At 44.2% G+C, this 15,868-nt stretch overlaps 1 protein-coding gene across 1 annotated transcript in view; it reads right to left on the reverse strand.

The window, feature by feature from the left end:
• The window catches only part of rpl37 (ribosomal protein L37), a 107,712-nt gene extending 99,070 nt beyond the window's left edge, over positions 1-8,642 (reverse strand). The window contains exon 1 of the mRNA XM_055231446.1: positions 8,639-8,642. Coding sequence (XP_055087421.1) covers positions 8,639-8,640 — 2 coding nt within the window. The 5' untranslated portion in view covers positions 8,641-8,642. The remainder of the gene's footprint in view (positions 1-8,638) is intronic.
• Positions 8,643-15,868: the final 7,226 nt, after the last annotated feature.

Genomic DNA, 15,868 nt, shown 5'->3' on the forward strand with positions numbered 1-15,868 from the left:
CAAACCTACGGCTCGCTACGGCTCACGCTACGCCTCAGCACACAGCCTTTTATTTGAGCAATCATTACATATGAATTGCAAATGCAGAAAATATTTGTTTCGCCAGTGTCTGGAAATATTTATCTATCCAAGCAGGCAGTGATGAGGCATTAGGGAGATGAAGGCATTCAGAGATTACACACGAAATGATATAAAAGAGGCTAGTCACGCTATTGTCAGACACACTGTGGTGAAAATCATGCATTTCCCTCATATACCTACTAGCACTTTATACCAAATTACTCCAAATTTATCTTGCTACACTTTTTGTTTAAGTTAAAATTATAATTGATAAATAGATCACAAAGAAAAATCTACGATTTTGAGATCTTATGGCTGTTTTACAAAGGCTTCCCTCCACAATCTGTAATAGCTCTAAGGTTATCGTGTTCTTATTTGCTACAGTACTGAAATATTAGCAAAAATGTGACAGCTTTGTGCTATTATGAGGCAGCAATAAGAATTGATGGGCCTTGACTGTGAGCTGTTTGAAGCGGGCACAGTGCCACCTTGGCGTCACACTTCTGTCTCAGTTCTCTTCAGTAGCTGCCCATCCATCAGAGCCTTCCGCTTCACAAGTTATCACTCAATATCTCTGCAGTGTTCAGGACAAACAGGTGCTGTGTGTACTCGGCCCACTTTCGCTTTTAATTCACCACAAATAATGTACTTTTAAAATACTGACATTAGTTCACAGCATTTTCTAGACATTTTTGTATAGATGCATGATTTTCTGATGAGTACTGATTAGTTTTTTTGGCTTTTTTTTGTGTTTTTTTTCTTTTAATCTTAATTTTATGATGATTATTTATGTTTTGATTTGTCGTATTCTGTTTTTAATGTCTTTCTTATCCTGTAAATCACTTTGAATGACTTTGTGTGCGAATTTTGCTATAAAAATAAACTTTCCTTGCGTTGCCATTTGTATATTTGGCCATTCTCTTTATGGAGTCTTGGAACTAGCTTTCTATCCTGAAATAGCATGACGCAGTATTGAATTGTCCAGTTTATAATCTAATCACTTGTTGGAAAAAGCCATTGCTCCAGTTTTATTATGAGTTAGTTTGTAGCATAGATAATGGACCAACATGCATTTAGTTTTAGGGGAGGTTAGATAAAAGATTTACACTTTTTGCATTGTTCTGTTTAGTTTTTACATTTCTATCAGTGCGGTATTCTCTCCATTCTCTTCAGGTGCTGCTCGTTGCACATTATATCTGATAGAGTTTTGTTTTTGTTTTGTTTTGTTCTCCGCTGCATCCTTCAGCGTTTGACACGGTGCACTTGTATTTCCACGTGGCCTATGCTTCTTCAATGATCCATCTTGACCTTACTCGCTCATTTTGACGCAGGAAGCTCTTCTCTGATCTTAAACCACCTCTTCGTCTGGCTCATGTTTGCTTTGAGATGGCCGCTCTCTCGTTGATGTTCACTTCAAAGTGTCATAAAGGCAAACGAATCGCATCTGCACCGGTTTTGAAGATTTACACGTTAACCCCATGGCATAGACACGAGTGAGGTAGTGGTAATGTTCTACAAACTCAAAATCTCAACTAGACCGTACGGTAACTCTTGGGAAATCTCCTAATAATCTCATTTTTAACCTATGGCTTGATGAACCAGAGTCAGACTTGTGACTTTGCCAGTTGCAGCTCTCCAGTCCTTACAGCTGACCTATGCATATCTCCTTTTACATTTTTAAATTATGGCTTCAAGTTAAAAGGTAGTTTAAAGGTATAAGAATTTATAATAGGGCCCACTGAGAGAGTACAGTTAAATAATAGCAAGAAAAGTCTTTTTAAATGAGTTGGACTTGTTACTTTTGGAGGATGAGAACTTAGATTTGGACTTAGACTTAGGTCGTATTCACACTAGCACTGGTTAGTACGCTTTAATCGAACTCTAGTTCTTTTGGCCACAAAATCCGGTTCGTTTGGTCAGGTGTGAATGCGCAATCGAACTCTGATACGGTCCAAAAAAGCGAACTCTGGTCCGCCAAAAAAACCTAGGTCTCGGTCCGGTTGAAGTGAACTCTGGTACGGTTCGAATGCATATGTGAACGCCAAGCGGACCACAGGCCGCTCCAAAGACAGGAAGCGGATTACATGCAGAGCATTCTGGGTAAATAAAACCAAAACAAACACGGGTGCAAAGCTAGCGGAGCGGAGAAAGGGCTCGTGGTCAGACGTGGAGTGAAGAGGAGGTAAAAGCCCTCATAGAAATATGGTCTGACGAAAATATATGTCAGTTACTTGTGACCACGCACAAAAACAACGAGGGTTATAAATTAATAAGTGAAAAATGAAAGTGATAAGTGAAAAATGAAAGCAGTAGGATTCTCGTGGCACTGTAGCGCAGTGTCGGACAAAAGTAACAAAAAAAGCTACATTTCCCTGCGGAAAAGAAGTTGCGTTGTATTGACCAATAGACGAGCGGCGTTTCTTCTTCATGGTTTTTTGTCTCGTTTCCTTCCATGGTTTTTGGTACAGCGCCACCACATGTGAAGGATTAGACAAGCTTCTCAAAAGGTTTGGTTCGTTTGACAAAAAGCAGTGTGAAAGCAAACCGCTCCAGTTGAAAATGTTAACAATGTTTCAATTTTGGTCCCGAATCGAACCGAGTCTACTGGACTATTAGGATTTGGACTTGGACAATGAGGACTTACCGTAGCGTCCATCCATCCATTTTCGCGGGGGCAACAGTCTAAGCAGGGACTCCCAGACGTCCATCACCCCAGACACGTCCTCCAGCTCCTCCGGTGGGACCCCAAGGTGTTCCCAGGCCAGCCGTAAAGTCTGTGGGATTCAAAGATGCAGACTCGGAGTAAGGTTTAACAGAGTTTATCACAAACAAGACGATGTGAATCCTGGTTGGAGGAGCGGGTCGTTGGAAGCTGAGTGGAGGTGCAAGGTGGGTCCGAGAAACAGGATCTGGTGAAAAACAAGAAACACCAACTGAGTATTATGACCAAAACCACAAGAAACAGACTGATCCAAGCAGAAACTGTACCACGGAGGATACACTTAACGAACTGGCGGCGTGTGTAGGATCCTTAGTCCTTTTGTACTCCAAAGGTGGAGGCTCGATTGCTGATCAGCTGCAGGTGTGTAGTGGGTGGTGTCAACGTCTCCTCCCAGCTCCAGACACAGAAGCGACGGGGGAAGACAGAAAACACACAGACAGACTGGGATCTTAACAGGACTTGAGCGTGACTACCACTTTATACTCTAGATTTATCATGCTATACTTTTTTAAATTGAAGTCAAAATTATAATTGCAAAGAACGATCTAGGGCTTTGCGATCTTATGGCGGACTCGGACTCAAAATATTGTACCTAGACTACACCCTGCCCTGACACACACACACATCCACACAACAGAGAATAAATCTGTCCAACGTTGTGCATTTTAAAATGGTCCTCTACACCTGTTTTGATTTGAAACGCTGTCAATCACCTCAACTCTCACTTATGATGCTAAACGTGTCGGCCTTGAACGGTCTGAACCTCGCATTTTAACAGAAGGTTACCGTGTCTGAAGCCAGAGCGTGTAGGATGTCACGGCTGTAATGATGCATACGCGCTGGTTACATTTAGACTACATTTTACTGCACAAACTGCCAGCCCTCTACAAGTAGCATAAATCATGAGCTTATGTTTCCCTGAGTCATGTTTAAAGTGTCAGTCTCAAGTCAGCAGAAGCAGTGTATCATGTGGGGGAAGTTTTAGTGTGTTGTGTGCTGTTTTTCTGTTGTCCAAGAAGTGTTAGAAGTCGCACTATTCTTTGTCAAATGCTGCAGTGTCACATGAAAGCTGTAGGTAACTTTGTGTTTTCTCATTTACGTCTTTGCTGTTTTATTACGTCTATTGTTTGATCGTCTTTACCTGTACTTAAAGGCTAATTTAAAGGTGTTTCCTCTGAGCTAACAAGGCCAAATGACCAGAAAGAATGATCCTAAATGCAAATTGTGCTTGTGGAAGTGCCTCTGACAGTATTGAAGTGTTGTTCTGAGCCCACTGCAGCAGAAACTCTGTCTGTCAGTAGCGGGACCGTTAATTTACCGGCCCAAACGTATTAAACCAACATAGATTTAGTCATATTTTTCTTGTATGTTTTGGCATTATTTTCCACGACAGTCACCTTCTATTTTGCTTCACAATTCCCACAAACAAAAAAATGATTGGAGAGCGTAAGTCTGTGCCAAGACACTGGTGCAACGGTAAAACAAAATGGCACTTTGCTCCCGACCTGCTCTGATTTCAACATCTCCAAACACGATCTGAATTCATAATCGCCCAAAACGGTTCATAGGATTGTGAATCGCAGTAAGACACTTGAGTTAACCACATTTTCCACACCCTTGCATCGGACTCTCTCTTTCTGCATACGCGATATCAGCGCTTGTGTATTTTTTTTATTTTTATTAACAGCTTTTTGTCGCACTGTGCTGACACTGCACCACATCTCTGTTTATAGTGAGCCAAAAAAAAACAACAAAAAAACCAAATCCAGCCAGTGCAACATCGATCATGACTGAACTGAAATATTGTTTGCAATCTTTTTTATACCAGACACTTTTTGAAGTCTATTTCCATATTTCAATGCGTTCACGGCCGTGTTGATTCTCTCCAGAGCCATTTCAGCGTCTGATTTGGCTTAAGCTATGTAATTATTTCACTATTGATTCAATGTCTGCTCGTTCATTCAGCTTGAAACGCTCAGACAAATCCTTCAACTCCAAACATCCATTGGATTTGTTGGCTGTGTTTTTTCTCCTGCAACTTTTTGATTAAATAATATTTTTTCATTTGTATGTTTTTTTCTGCAGTATACGGAGGAGGAAAATGATTTCTCTGGTTCAAAATCAAAATCCACTCTGCTACTCCATTGTTCTGAGATTGCAGGGTAAAATTACTTGAAGCCATTATCAGCGTTTACACATGAAAAACATCAACTTATATAAATATTTGACTTATTTTTGTTGCAAACGTGTCACTTGCAATAACATAGCAATGATAATAATACAGTTTTCATACATATATATAATAAATTCATGTTATATTTATATTTATCTGTAAAACCTGGCTCAGTTCACACATTTCTATAGACTCCAAAGTTATTACCTACATTTCCGCTCAGGCTCAGGGCACATTTTTCTTCACCGTATTTGATATTCTTCACATTTTCTCTTTAAAAACATTGAGAATTATTCACAGTATTTCCCTTTATTATGTTCTCTGAGAAAATTGCAGCGATGTGTTGAGTCGGCTGCTTTTGCTCCGCTGTATTTCCAGTGAAAAGTCTTTCGTTGCCGCTCAGAGCAGAGGAGTCTGGGGAGTGCTGATGATCTCTTGCGTCTGCCACGACTGTATGAATGTTTAAAGCCAGACAGAATGAGAAACAGTCAAATCCTGCTCAATATTTATGTGGAGATATTTTTTAAGATATACTTTTTGTCACCTGTTCTGCCCGGCCTGCTCGGATGATTTTATCACCCTTTGTTCCGAATGTTCCATTTACTACTACATCCAATAACTGATACGACCGATCAATACACCTGAGCAATGCACCTGATCCATGGGACTTTCAGTGCAGTCTCATGGACAAGGGGAAGCAGTTACACATAACTTGATGAGTTCTTTTATCTGTAATGTTACTGTGTGTTGTGTCAAGTGTTAGAATTGGTTAGTGCTTCTGGAAGATTGCACTTTTCTGTCTTAAGATGAAGTTTGTACAGTGAATCCTAATTTTATTTTTAGATAAGGCAAGTTTAGTTTAGTCACACGCAGCTAAACAGAACCGTTTGAGCCTGGATTTAAACATTGTCAAAGTAGAGGCCTGCCTCATATCTTCAGTAAGACTATTCTAGGTTTTAGCTGCACAAAACTGAAATGTTGATTCATGTTTAATCCTGGTTCAGTCCTGGTTTAGTCCTGGTTTAGTCCTAGTTTAATCCTGGTTCAGTCCTGCTTTAGTCCTGGTTTAGTCCTTGTTTAGTCCTTGTTTAGTCCTTGTTTAGTCCTGACTCTGGCACCAGCAGGAGGCCGGTCCCTGAAGTCCTCAGAGTGTGAGATGGTTTGGCACATATTTCTTTACCGTATTTGACATTCTTCATATTTGCTCTTAAAAACTGAGACTTGAAAAGACTGTTCCACGTTTTAGCTGCATAAAACTGAAACACTGATTCCCCCATGTTTAGTCCTGGTTCAGTCCTGCTTTAGTCCTGGTTTAATCCTGGTTTAGTCCTGCTTAGTCCTGCTTTAGTCCTGGTTTAGTCCTGCTTTAGTCCTGGTTTAGTCCTGTTTAGTCCTGTTTAGTCCTGGTTTAGCCCTGCTTTAGTCCTGGTTTAGCCCTGCTTTAGTCCTGCTTTAGTCCTCAGAGTGTGAGATGGCTCATGTGGCTCATGTGGGAGATGTTCTTTGGTGCTGGTCCAGAGCTGCTTTAAAGTCTCTTCTCTGAGCCACAGGAGCCAGAGACCTGAGCACAGGACACATGTGTGAAGTACTTCCAGGTTTTAGTCAGGTTTTATTTATTGTTTGACATTTGGGGACTCTGTTCTATGTTTTTAGAGGTAGGGGAATAGGGCATGTTTATAGTTTTGATGTAGTTTTTTTTTTCTTTTTTTTTTGTTTTTTGTAATTCTGTCCATGTGTGTACAAAATGACAAGTACAATTAAATATGAGCTCCGTGGTTATTCATAATTCTACTTCACACGTTCACAATATCATTTTCTTACTCAAAGTATTTTATTTTACTTATAATTTCGTGGCCCTTTTTTATTCTTTTCATCATGCATCATTCTTATGGCACTTATCATATTCATTTAGCAATTTTATACTATACTATTCAGCTTCAATCCACTTTACATTAAAAACTGTGTCCTCTCTCTGTAACTGCTGCAGTCAGACTCATCATTTGGTCTTAAAATGTTCATATTAACCCGCTCTACGTGATCCTAGTGTTTTTATTTCACTGTTGCATCCGTAAATCAAGATATGAACATTAATAACAGACGAATCAGTTGCTACCTTCAACAGCTTCGCTCCTGATTGGCTCTTTGGTTGCTATGATACTCGACTCCAAATTCATCCCTATATAACAGCGAGACTCACTGAAAAAAAATATGTTCTGTAGTCCTAAAACAAGCCAAACCGTAAAAAATCTCACATAAATGAAAAATGCAGAAGACTAGTGGGATGCTTGAAATAATTAAAGTATCTTCCCTATTGGAAAACCAGGATCCATTTACACTGTCTTTCCTTTCTAGGACTTTGAAACACGCCAGCCCTTAACATAACATTGAAATCTGCAGAGCCTTATTAAACGAAAGCCGAGCTGTGGAGGGCAGAAGTGTCGAAGAGCAGAGGTGGTACGCGCTGCAGTTTGCGGGCTCAGTGTGACGATAATTAAGTCTGAGGCTGGACAGATCCCCGTAGTGCCAGCGTAGTGCCTTCTGCCCGGTTCCTGGAGACTCGGACTCTTCATTCCTCAAAGGGAACCACGTGACGCACTTGAGGCGGGAATCACGCGGGAACTCTGTAGGGAGCTGAGTGTAAATAAGCAGGCTATGCAAAGGATGAAAAAGCTGCTTTAGTTACCAGTAGCGAGCAGCATCTCACACACGCTGAGACGATGTAAAGAGCGTCAGATGAAATTCTCCCGGCTGCAGTGTTCTGTGCCCGTGAAACTCATGCATATGCTGACGGTTGTGCCTTCTATATGTTCTTGTTTCATTTTGTTCTGCATAAAACCAGCTCATTCAGTGAAGTAGCAGTAGGAGTTTTGTTTTGTTTTTTGTGCCAGATGCAGGTGGGTTTGAGAATCGCCATTGTTCCCATGACCCCGCTTCCTCTGCACCGCTCCTCTGCACTCTCAACTTAGGGAGTCCTCTTTATTTCTAGCATCTGCGCCGTGATGAGAAACACCAGCTAACTAGGGCACTGCATAATAAGGAAGAATAGCAACGACGTCAAAAAGAAAAAGAGAAAAAAAGAATATGTTCTCATAGGGAAAGCTTACCCAACCCGTGCGTTTGCTGACAGAAGTAATTCACAGTGCTAATATTGTCCACATGCCTTTTATTGCAAATGCCTTCATGTATTATTGCTTACCTATCGCTCTCTGGTAGAGCTGCATCAAAGTTCACGACTTATTTCCGAGCCCTGAGCTATAAACTGTCATGTGATGGACAATGCGGCTCGCTGACCGTAGAGTTTGGCCTGTGCGTGTCAAAGGATGAAATGCAAAAAGCTGCAGTGTTTCTGTTATAGTCAGCGTTCTGTTGAAGCTTTGTTTTATCACACCAAAGTTAACTCGACGAAAACCTGCAAAGTCCAAGCAACATCTGACGAACAATAACAGGTGGAATTATTTTTTTAAGCCAAATATATGAATAGAAGGCAGCACATTTGTATTTATTTTATTTTATCTATTTCTACTGTAACAAAAAACAGCAATAGACATGAGTAGGCAAATTAACATTTAAAGAGAAGAGTCCTGGTTTAGACCTGGTTTAGTCCTAGTTTAGTCCTGGTTTAGACCTAGTTTAGTCCCGGTTTATTCATGGTTTAGTCCTGGTTTAGTCCTGCTTTACTCCTGATTTCGTCCTTCTTTAGTCCAGGTCTCGTCCTGCTTTAGATCTGGTTTAGTCCTGTTTTAGTCCTGGTTTAGCCCTGGTTTAATTCTGGTTTAATCTGAGTTTAGTCCTAGTTTACTCCTGGTTTACTCCTGGTTTAGTCCTGCTTTAGTCCTGGTTTAGTCCTCCTTTAGTCCTCCTTTAGTCCTGGTTTAGTTCTCCTTTAGTCCTGGTTTAGTCCTGGTTTTATTCTGGTTTAATCTGAGTTTAGTCCTAGTTTACTCCTGGTTTACTCCTGGTTTAGTCCTGGTTTAGTCCTGGTTTAGTCCTGGTTTAGTCCTGCTTTAGTCCTGGTTTAGTCCTCCTTTAGTCCTGGTTTAGTCCTGGTTTTATTCCTAGTTTAGTCCTGTTTTAGTCCTGCTTTAGTCCTGCTTTAGTCCTGTTTTAGTCCTGCTTTAGTCCTGTTTTAGTCCTGCTTTAGTCCTGCTTTAGTCCTGTTTTAGTCCTGCTTTAGTCCTGTTTTAGTCCTGTTTTAGTCCTGCTTTAGTCCTGCTTTACTCCTGCTTTACTCCTGCTTTACTCCTGCTTTACTCCTGCTTTAGTCCTGGTTTAGTCCTGGTTTAGTCCTGCTTTAGTCCTGCTTTAGTCCTGCTTTAGTCCTGCTTTAGTCCTGCTTTAGTCCTGCTTTAGTCCTGCTTTAGTCCTGCTTTAGTCCTCAGAGTGTGAGATGGTTCATGTGGCTCATGTGGGAGATGTTCTTTGGTGCTGGTCCAGAGCTGCTTTAAAGTCTCTTCTCTGAGCCACAGGACACATGTGTGAAGTACTTCCTGGTTCTAGACCTGAGCACAGGACACATGTGTGAGGTACTTCCTGGTTCTAGACCTGAGCACAGGACACATGTGTGAAGTACTTCCTGGTTCTAGTCAGGACTTGGGCTGTAAAACTTTGAGTGACAGTATTATTATTTTAAATGCCCTATAAAGTTGCACATTGTACCAGTTGTCTCAGTCTAAGCCTTTCCTGGTCTACACTATCTCAGTCTGAAAAAATCAAACAGTGAAACAAGCAAATGGATTATTGACCGTTCTTCTCAGCAATGAAAAAAACCCACACAAAAACACTGGTGAAAAAATACCAGGAGAAGCACATTGAGGGAGAGGTGAATCCCCCTGGATGTGTTTGCTGTGGATGTGATCATGACTGACAGTCCATCCATTTGCAGATAGAGTTCAGGAATCCTCTGGTCCCGTCACCGCTGGGGCCTGGAGACAGCAGGAGAAAGGCTGAGGGAATTATTCAGGCAGATGTGGGGTTAGGGAAGCCTCCTGTGGGACAGAGAGACAAGTGTGAAAAGAAATGAAGAGATGACAGGTATACCACATCCATTACCCATAATACCTTTCACATCTGAAGAGACCCTACACTTTTTAAGCTCTGTTAGTGTTAGCAAAAGCCTCTAGAAAGATGGTCTCTAACGGTACTATTCTTTCAAAGTCGTGAATCCATCTAACTGGATTTTCTGTCACGTCTCTCAACAGCGTAGAGCATGATTTCCGTCTCCAAGAAGGGCAGGTGGTTCGCACGTGGAAAGTGGGTGACCCCCCAGAGGATCGTCCACAGACCCCCACCCCCCCGCCCTCCACACCCCACCAACAGGACTCTCCTCAGGCCGTGCGACCACCTGTCTCCGCCAAGAAGAACCGGAAGAAGTGCTTCTGGTTCCTTTGAGCCTCAGAGAAAAACACACCCTCCACAAAACAAAAAAAAAAACAATCTAAACTGTGGCGAAGAAATGTGGAAAACTCATGGATATGGCAGTTTGTAGCAAAGACGTGCTGAGATCAAATACAAAATAAACGAATGGTTCAGCACAAAAGACGAGAAATATATAGAAATGTATTGAATATATTGAAAGACTAATAATAAAACATTTATGAAGGAAGAGTATGATATTATAGAGAGAGATGGTTTATTTAATTCGATTTTGGACTAATGAGGGTAAGAACACCAGCTTTTATATTAAGAGACATTATAAAGTTATAATATGTATTTAAATCTTTTATTATGTTGTAATTGATATAAAAATATTATGTCGACACGCACATACAAATCTCACAGTGATGTATAAAAAAAATTATTTAAAGTATATATAGAGACACAGAGTAAGACGAGCTCTGTGCTTATCAGAGATCAGCTGCTTGGATGCTATATTTCAGATATGGATTAATGCTCTATAAAAGTATTTTACCACAGCTGCTGTTGTGTTGTTTTTCGTGTCATTTATTATTTATCAGCAGAGGTCGGACGTATAGGCAGAGGTACAGCAGCCGCCCCGTTCTTGGCCCACAGCGTCTTATATAAGTCCAGCAGTATTGACGCATAAATGGGTTTTGATTGCTTTTCTTTTGGCTAATATGATGAAAACGAAAACATGAATCTGCAAGAACGAGCCCATTCGCTTTTGAAGGTGCAATCAAGGACAAACACATGTATTAGTCGAAGCCATTAGAAAAGAACATACTGCGCACAATCTGACTGATACTATAAGTGCCCGTTTGCTTGGTAACACATGAAAGCTGTTTGCCATCGCTCATCCTCCCCGAGCATTTGAGGGGCGGGTCTGCACATTTGAAATCTCAGCTGAAAAAAGTCCCCAATATGACTCCTTGGTAATTCATGACACATAAGCAGCTTCTGAGTCGTGCGAGATCCTGGCCTCATTTATCACACGCTCTGGGAAGTGTTATCTCCAACTTTTCTGCTTACTTGTTTGTATATTTAGTGCCAGGACTAGTAGAAGATATTAGAAATTAACAGGATCTTCTATGAGTCAAATGATCCTGAATTAAAGTGTTATGTTTTTTTATTTAAACTGGAAACATTGATCAAGGCGTAGTAGGTGTACGATCATTTTCTGTGGTGAAATATAGAGGTGGACTGTGTGTAGTTTTGCCGAGAATGTTTCACAGTTCGATTCCAGGTCGTGTTTAGGCGAAAAACACAATTCTAATCTGTCAACGGCACAAAAACTTGCAAGAGTGAACTTTTTGTCCAGTTTACAGATCTGATTTTTTTCTTTTCCTACGGATCAAACCTGGACGACTGAGGGATTTCACAGACATCTCTCCACCTGCTTGTCTCCATGGGGATACATTTACATATTTTGGAACATTCTGAGCATTTACAAGTCCACAGAGCGGGGGTCTCAAACTCGAGGCCCAGGGGCTAATTGCGGCCCGTGAGACGATATTTTGTGGCCCGCAGGACAATATGAAAGTTTAATGTTCGTGTAGAAGGTTCCAAACACACGTGTCACTCGCGCTGTGTGCTCCTGTCGCAAAAGATTCAACAAATAAACATGTATATCCATGAAATCCACAAGAATTGGCATATTTCCTCATGTGTGTTGAAAACAGCGATGACGTTTTAGATTTTAACAAAGCTTTTTTTTGTGGAATACCTGTTGCGGCCCAGCTTCACCCAGATAATTTGAGTTTGAGACCCCTGCCATAGAGCCTTTTAATTAAGTGCTGTGCGTGTTCTTTCCTGCACTGCACAAACACGATATATATCCTGTCTTAACTGATACTAAAAATTAAAACTTCTTATTCAGGTTGTGCATGAAAGGAAGTTATCACAATACTTTTAGTGTCTCTCTCACACTGGCGTACGAACCCATTTCCTGCTGCAACTGATTTAAAACCAGGGCCGTCTTAAATACCACCTTCAGCTCAATCCAGTCCTCACAATTACCCCTTTTCTCACAGACACAATCTCACAGCTAACACATTGTTCTCCAACCGCACAATACATTATCTCCCCCGCAATTGTTCCCTCTCTCCGCACCACCAGCAGCAGCAGCAGCATCAGCCCCACACTGGCTCAGGGTCTGTAATCCTGAGTGCAGGAGGCTTTCACAAGGCAGAACGGGGATCAGCGCCTGAAGAAAACAAAAGAACCAACCCAGACTGACAGTGAATAAAAGCAGTGTGTGTGGACCTGTGTGTCATGTGATCTAGAAACACGCCCGCACTTTAAGGCCCTCTGTGACTGGGTTTAAAATGAATCCAAAAAATAAATACAGCTTCTGGTCAGTGATGTTTTTGTGTTTATCGAGAGGTTCGGGTCTTTGAACATCATACAGTCTTCATACGCTTCAAGCAAACAGAAATATCTTGAAAAAAGTCTTGTTACTGTGGTTTGACCTGTAACTGGACCTGGTGGTGTCACTTGCTTGTTTCCATGGAGATAGATAAGGTTAATGCCATATTGTGGACCATTTCAGACAATATGGAGACAAGTTAGGGACAGGCTCTCCCTGTATAATAATAATAATAATAATAATAATAATAATAATAATAATAATAATAATTATTATTATTATTATTATTATTATTATTATTATATCAGGATTATTTTATTATCATCCATCCATCCATCCATTTTCTTCCGCTTATCCGGGGCCGGGTCGTGGGGGCAGCAGTCTAAGCAGGGACTCCCAGACTTCCCTCACCCCGGACACGTCCTCCAGCTCCTCCGGTGGGACCCCAAGGCGTTCCCAGGCCAGCCGAGAGACATAGTCCCTCCAGCGTGTCCTGGGTCTTCCCCGGGGCCTCCTCCCGGTGGGACATGCCCAGAACACCTCCCTAGGGAGGCGTCCAGGAGGCATCCTGAGCAGATGCCCGAGCCACCTCAGCTGGTTCCTCTCAACGTGTAGGAGCAGCGGCTCTACTCTGAGCTCCTCCCGTGTGACCGAGCTCCTCACCCTATCCCTAAGGGTGCGCCCGGCCACTCTGCGGAGGAAGCCCATTTCAGCCGCTTGTATCCGCGATCTTGTCCTTTCGGTCATTACCCAAAGCTCATGACCATAGGTGAGGGTAGGAACGTAGATTGACCGGTAAATCGAGAGCTTCGCCTTCCGGCTCAGCTCCTTCTTTACCACAACGGACCGATACAGCGACCGCATCACTGCAGACGCTGCACCGATCCGCCTGTCAATCTCCCGCTCCATCCTTCCCTCACTCGTGAACAAGACCCCGAGATACTTGAACTCCTCCACTTGGGGCAGAGACTCACCACCCACCCGGAGAGAGCAAACCACCTTTTTCCGGTCGAGAACCATGGCCTCGGATTTGGAGGAGCTGATTCTCATCCCAGCCGCTTCACACTCGGCTGCAAACCGCCCCAGTGCCTGCTGCAGGTCCTGGCTTGAAGAAGCCATCAGGACAACATCATCTGCAAACAGCAGAGATGAAATCCTGTGGTTCCCAAACCAGGCCCCCTCCGGCCCCTGGCTGCGCCTAGAAATTCTGTCCATAAATATAATGAACAGAACCGGTGACAAAGGGCAGCCCTGGCGGAGTCCAACATGCACTGGGAACAGGTCTGACTTACTGCCGGCAATGCGAACACAGCTCCTGCTCCGGTCATACAGGGACCGGACAGCCCTTAGCAAAGAGCCCCGGACCCCATACTCCCAGAGCACCCCCCAAAGGACACCACGAGGGACACGGTCGAATGCCTTCTCCAGATCCACAAAACACATGTGGACTGGTTGGGCATACTCCCATGAGCCCTCGAGGACCCGATGGAGAGTATAGAGCTGGTCCAGTGTTCCACGACCAGGACGAAAACCACACTGCTCCTCCTGAATCCGAGGTTCGACTATCGGTCGGATTCTCCTCTCCAGTACCCTGGAATAGACCTTACCGGGAAGGCTGAGGAGTGTGATTCCCCTGTAATTGGAACACACCCTCCGGTCCCCCTTCTTATACAGAGGGACCACCACCCCGGTCTGCCATTCCACAGGTACTGTCCCCGACTGCCACGCGATGTTGCAGAGACGTGTCAGCCAAGACAGTCCCACAACATCCAGAGACTTGAGGTACTCAGGACGGATCTCGTCCACCCCGGAGCCTTGCCACCGAGGAGCTTGCCAACCACCTCAGTGACTTCAGCCAGGGTGATGGACGAGTCCGCCTCTGGGTCCCCAGTTTCTGCTTCCTCCTCGGAAGACGTGACAGTGGGATTGAGGAGATCCTCAAAGTATTCCTTCCACCGCCCGACAACATCCCCAGTCGAGGTCAGCAGCTCTCCACCCGCACTGTAAACAGTGTTGGTGAAGCACTGCTTTCCCCTCCTGAGGCGTCGGACGGTTTGCCAGAATCTCTTTGAGGCCGTCCGATAGTCCTCCTCCATGGCCTCCCCGAACTCCTCCCAACCCCGAGTTTTTGCCTCTGTGACTGCCCGAGCCGCGGCACGCTTGGCCCATCGGTACTCATCAGCTGCCTCAGGAGTCCCACGAGCCAACAAGGCTCGATAGGACTCCTTCTTCAGCTTGACGGCATCCCTTACTTCCGGTGTCCACCACCGGGTTCGGGGATTGCCGCCGCGACAAGCACCACAGACCTTACGACCACAGCTACGAGCAGCCGCATCGACAATAGAGGTGGAGAACATGGCCCACTCGGAGTCCATGTCTCCAACCTCCCCCGGGATCAGGGAGAAGCTCTCCCGGAGGTGGGAGTTGAAGACCCCCCTGACAGAGGGCTCCGCCAGACGTTCCCAGCAGACCCTCACAATACGCTTGGGCCTGCCAGGTCTGTCCGGCTTCCTCCTCCGCCAGCGGATCCAACTCACCACCAGGTGGTGATCAGTTGACAGCTCAGCCCCTCTCTTCACCCGAGTGTCCAAGACACGCGGTCGGAGGTCAGATGACACGACAACAAAGTCGATCATCGACCTCCGACCTAGAGTGTCCTGGTGCCACGTGCACCGATGGACACCCTTGTGCTCGAACATGGTGTTTGTTATGGACAAGCTGTGACTAGCACAGAAGTCCAATAACAAAACACCGCTCGGGTTCAGATCGGGGAGGCCGTTCCTCCCAATCACGCCCCTCCAAGTGTCACTGTCGTTACCCACATGGGCGTTGAAGTCCCCCAGGAGAACAACGGAGTCTCCGGTTGGTGCACTGTCTAGTACCCCTCCCAGGGACTCCAAGAAGGCCGGGTACTCTGCACTGCCGTTTGGCCCGTAGGCCGACACAACAGTGAGAGACCTGTCCCCGACCCGAAGGCGCAGGGACGCGACCCTCTCGTTCACCGGAGTGAACCCCAACACGCAGCGGCTGAGCTGTGGGGCAATGAGCAAGCCCACACCAGCTCGCCGCCGCTCCCCGCGGGCAACGCCAGAGAAATGGAGAGTCCAACCCCTCTCGAGAAGTTGGGTTCCAGAGCCCAAGCTGTGCGTGG

Source organism: Periophthalmus magnuspinnatus, chromosome 23 (genome assembly GCF_009829125.3).
Source record: "Periophthalmus magnuspinnatus isolate fPerMag1 chromosome 23, fPerMag1.2.pri, whole genome shotgun sequence".
In the NCBI taxonomy this organism is placed as follows: domain Eukaryota; kingdom Metazoa; phylum Chordata; class Actinopteri; order Gobiiformes; family Gobiidae; genus Periophthalmus; species Periophthalmus magnuspinnatus.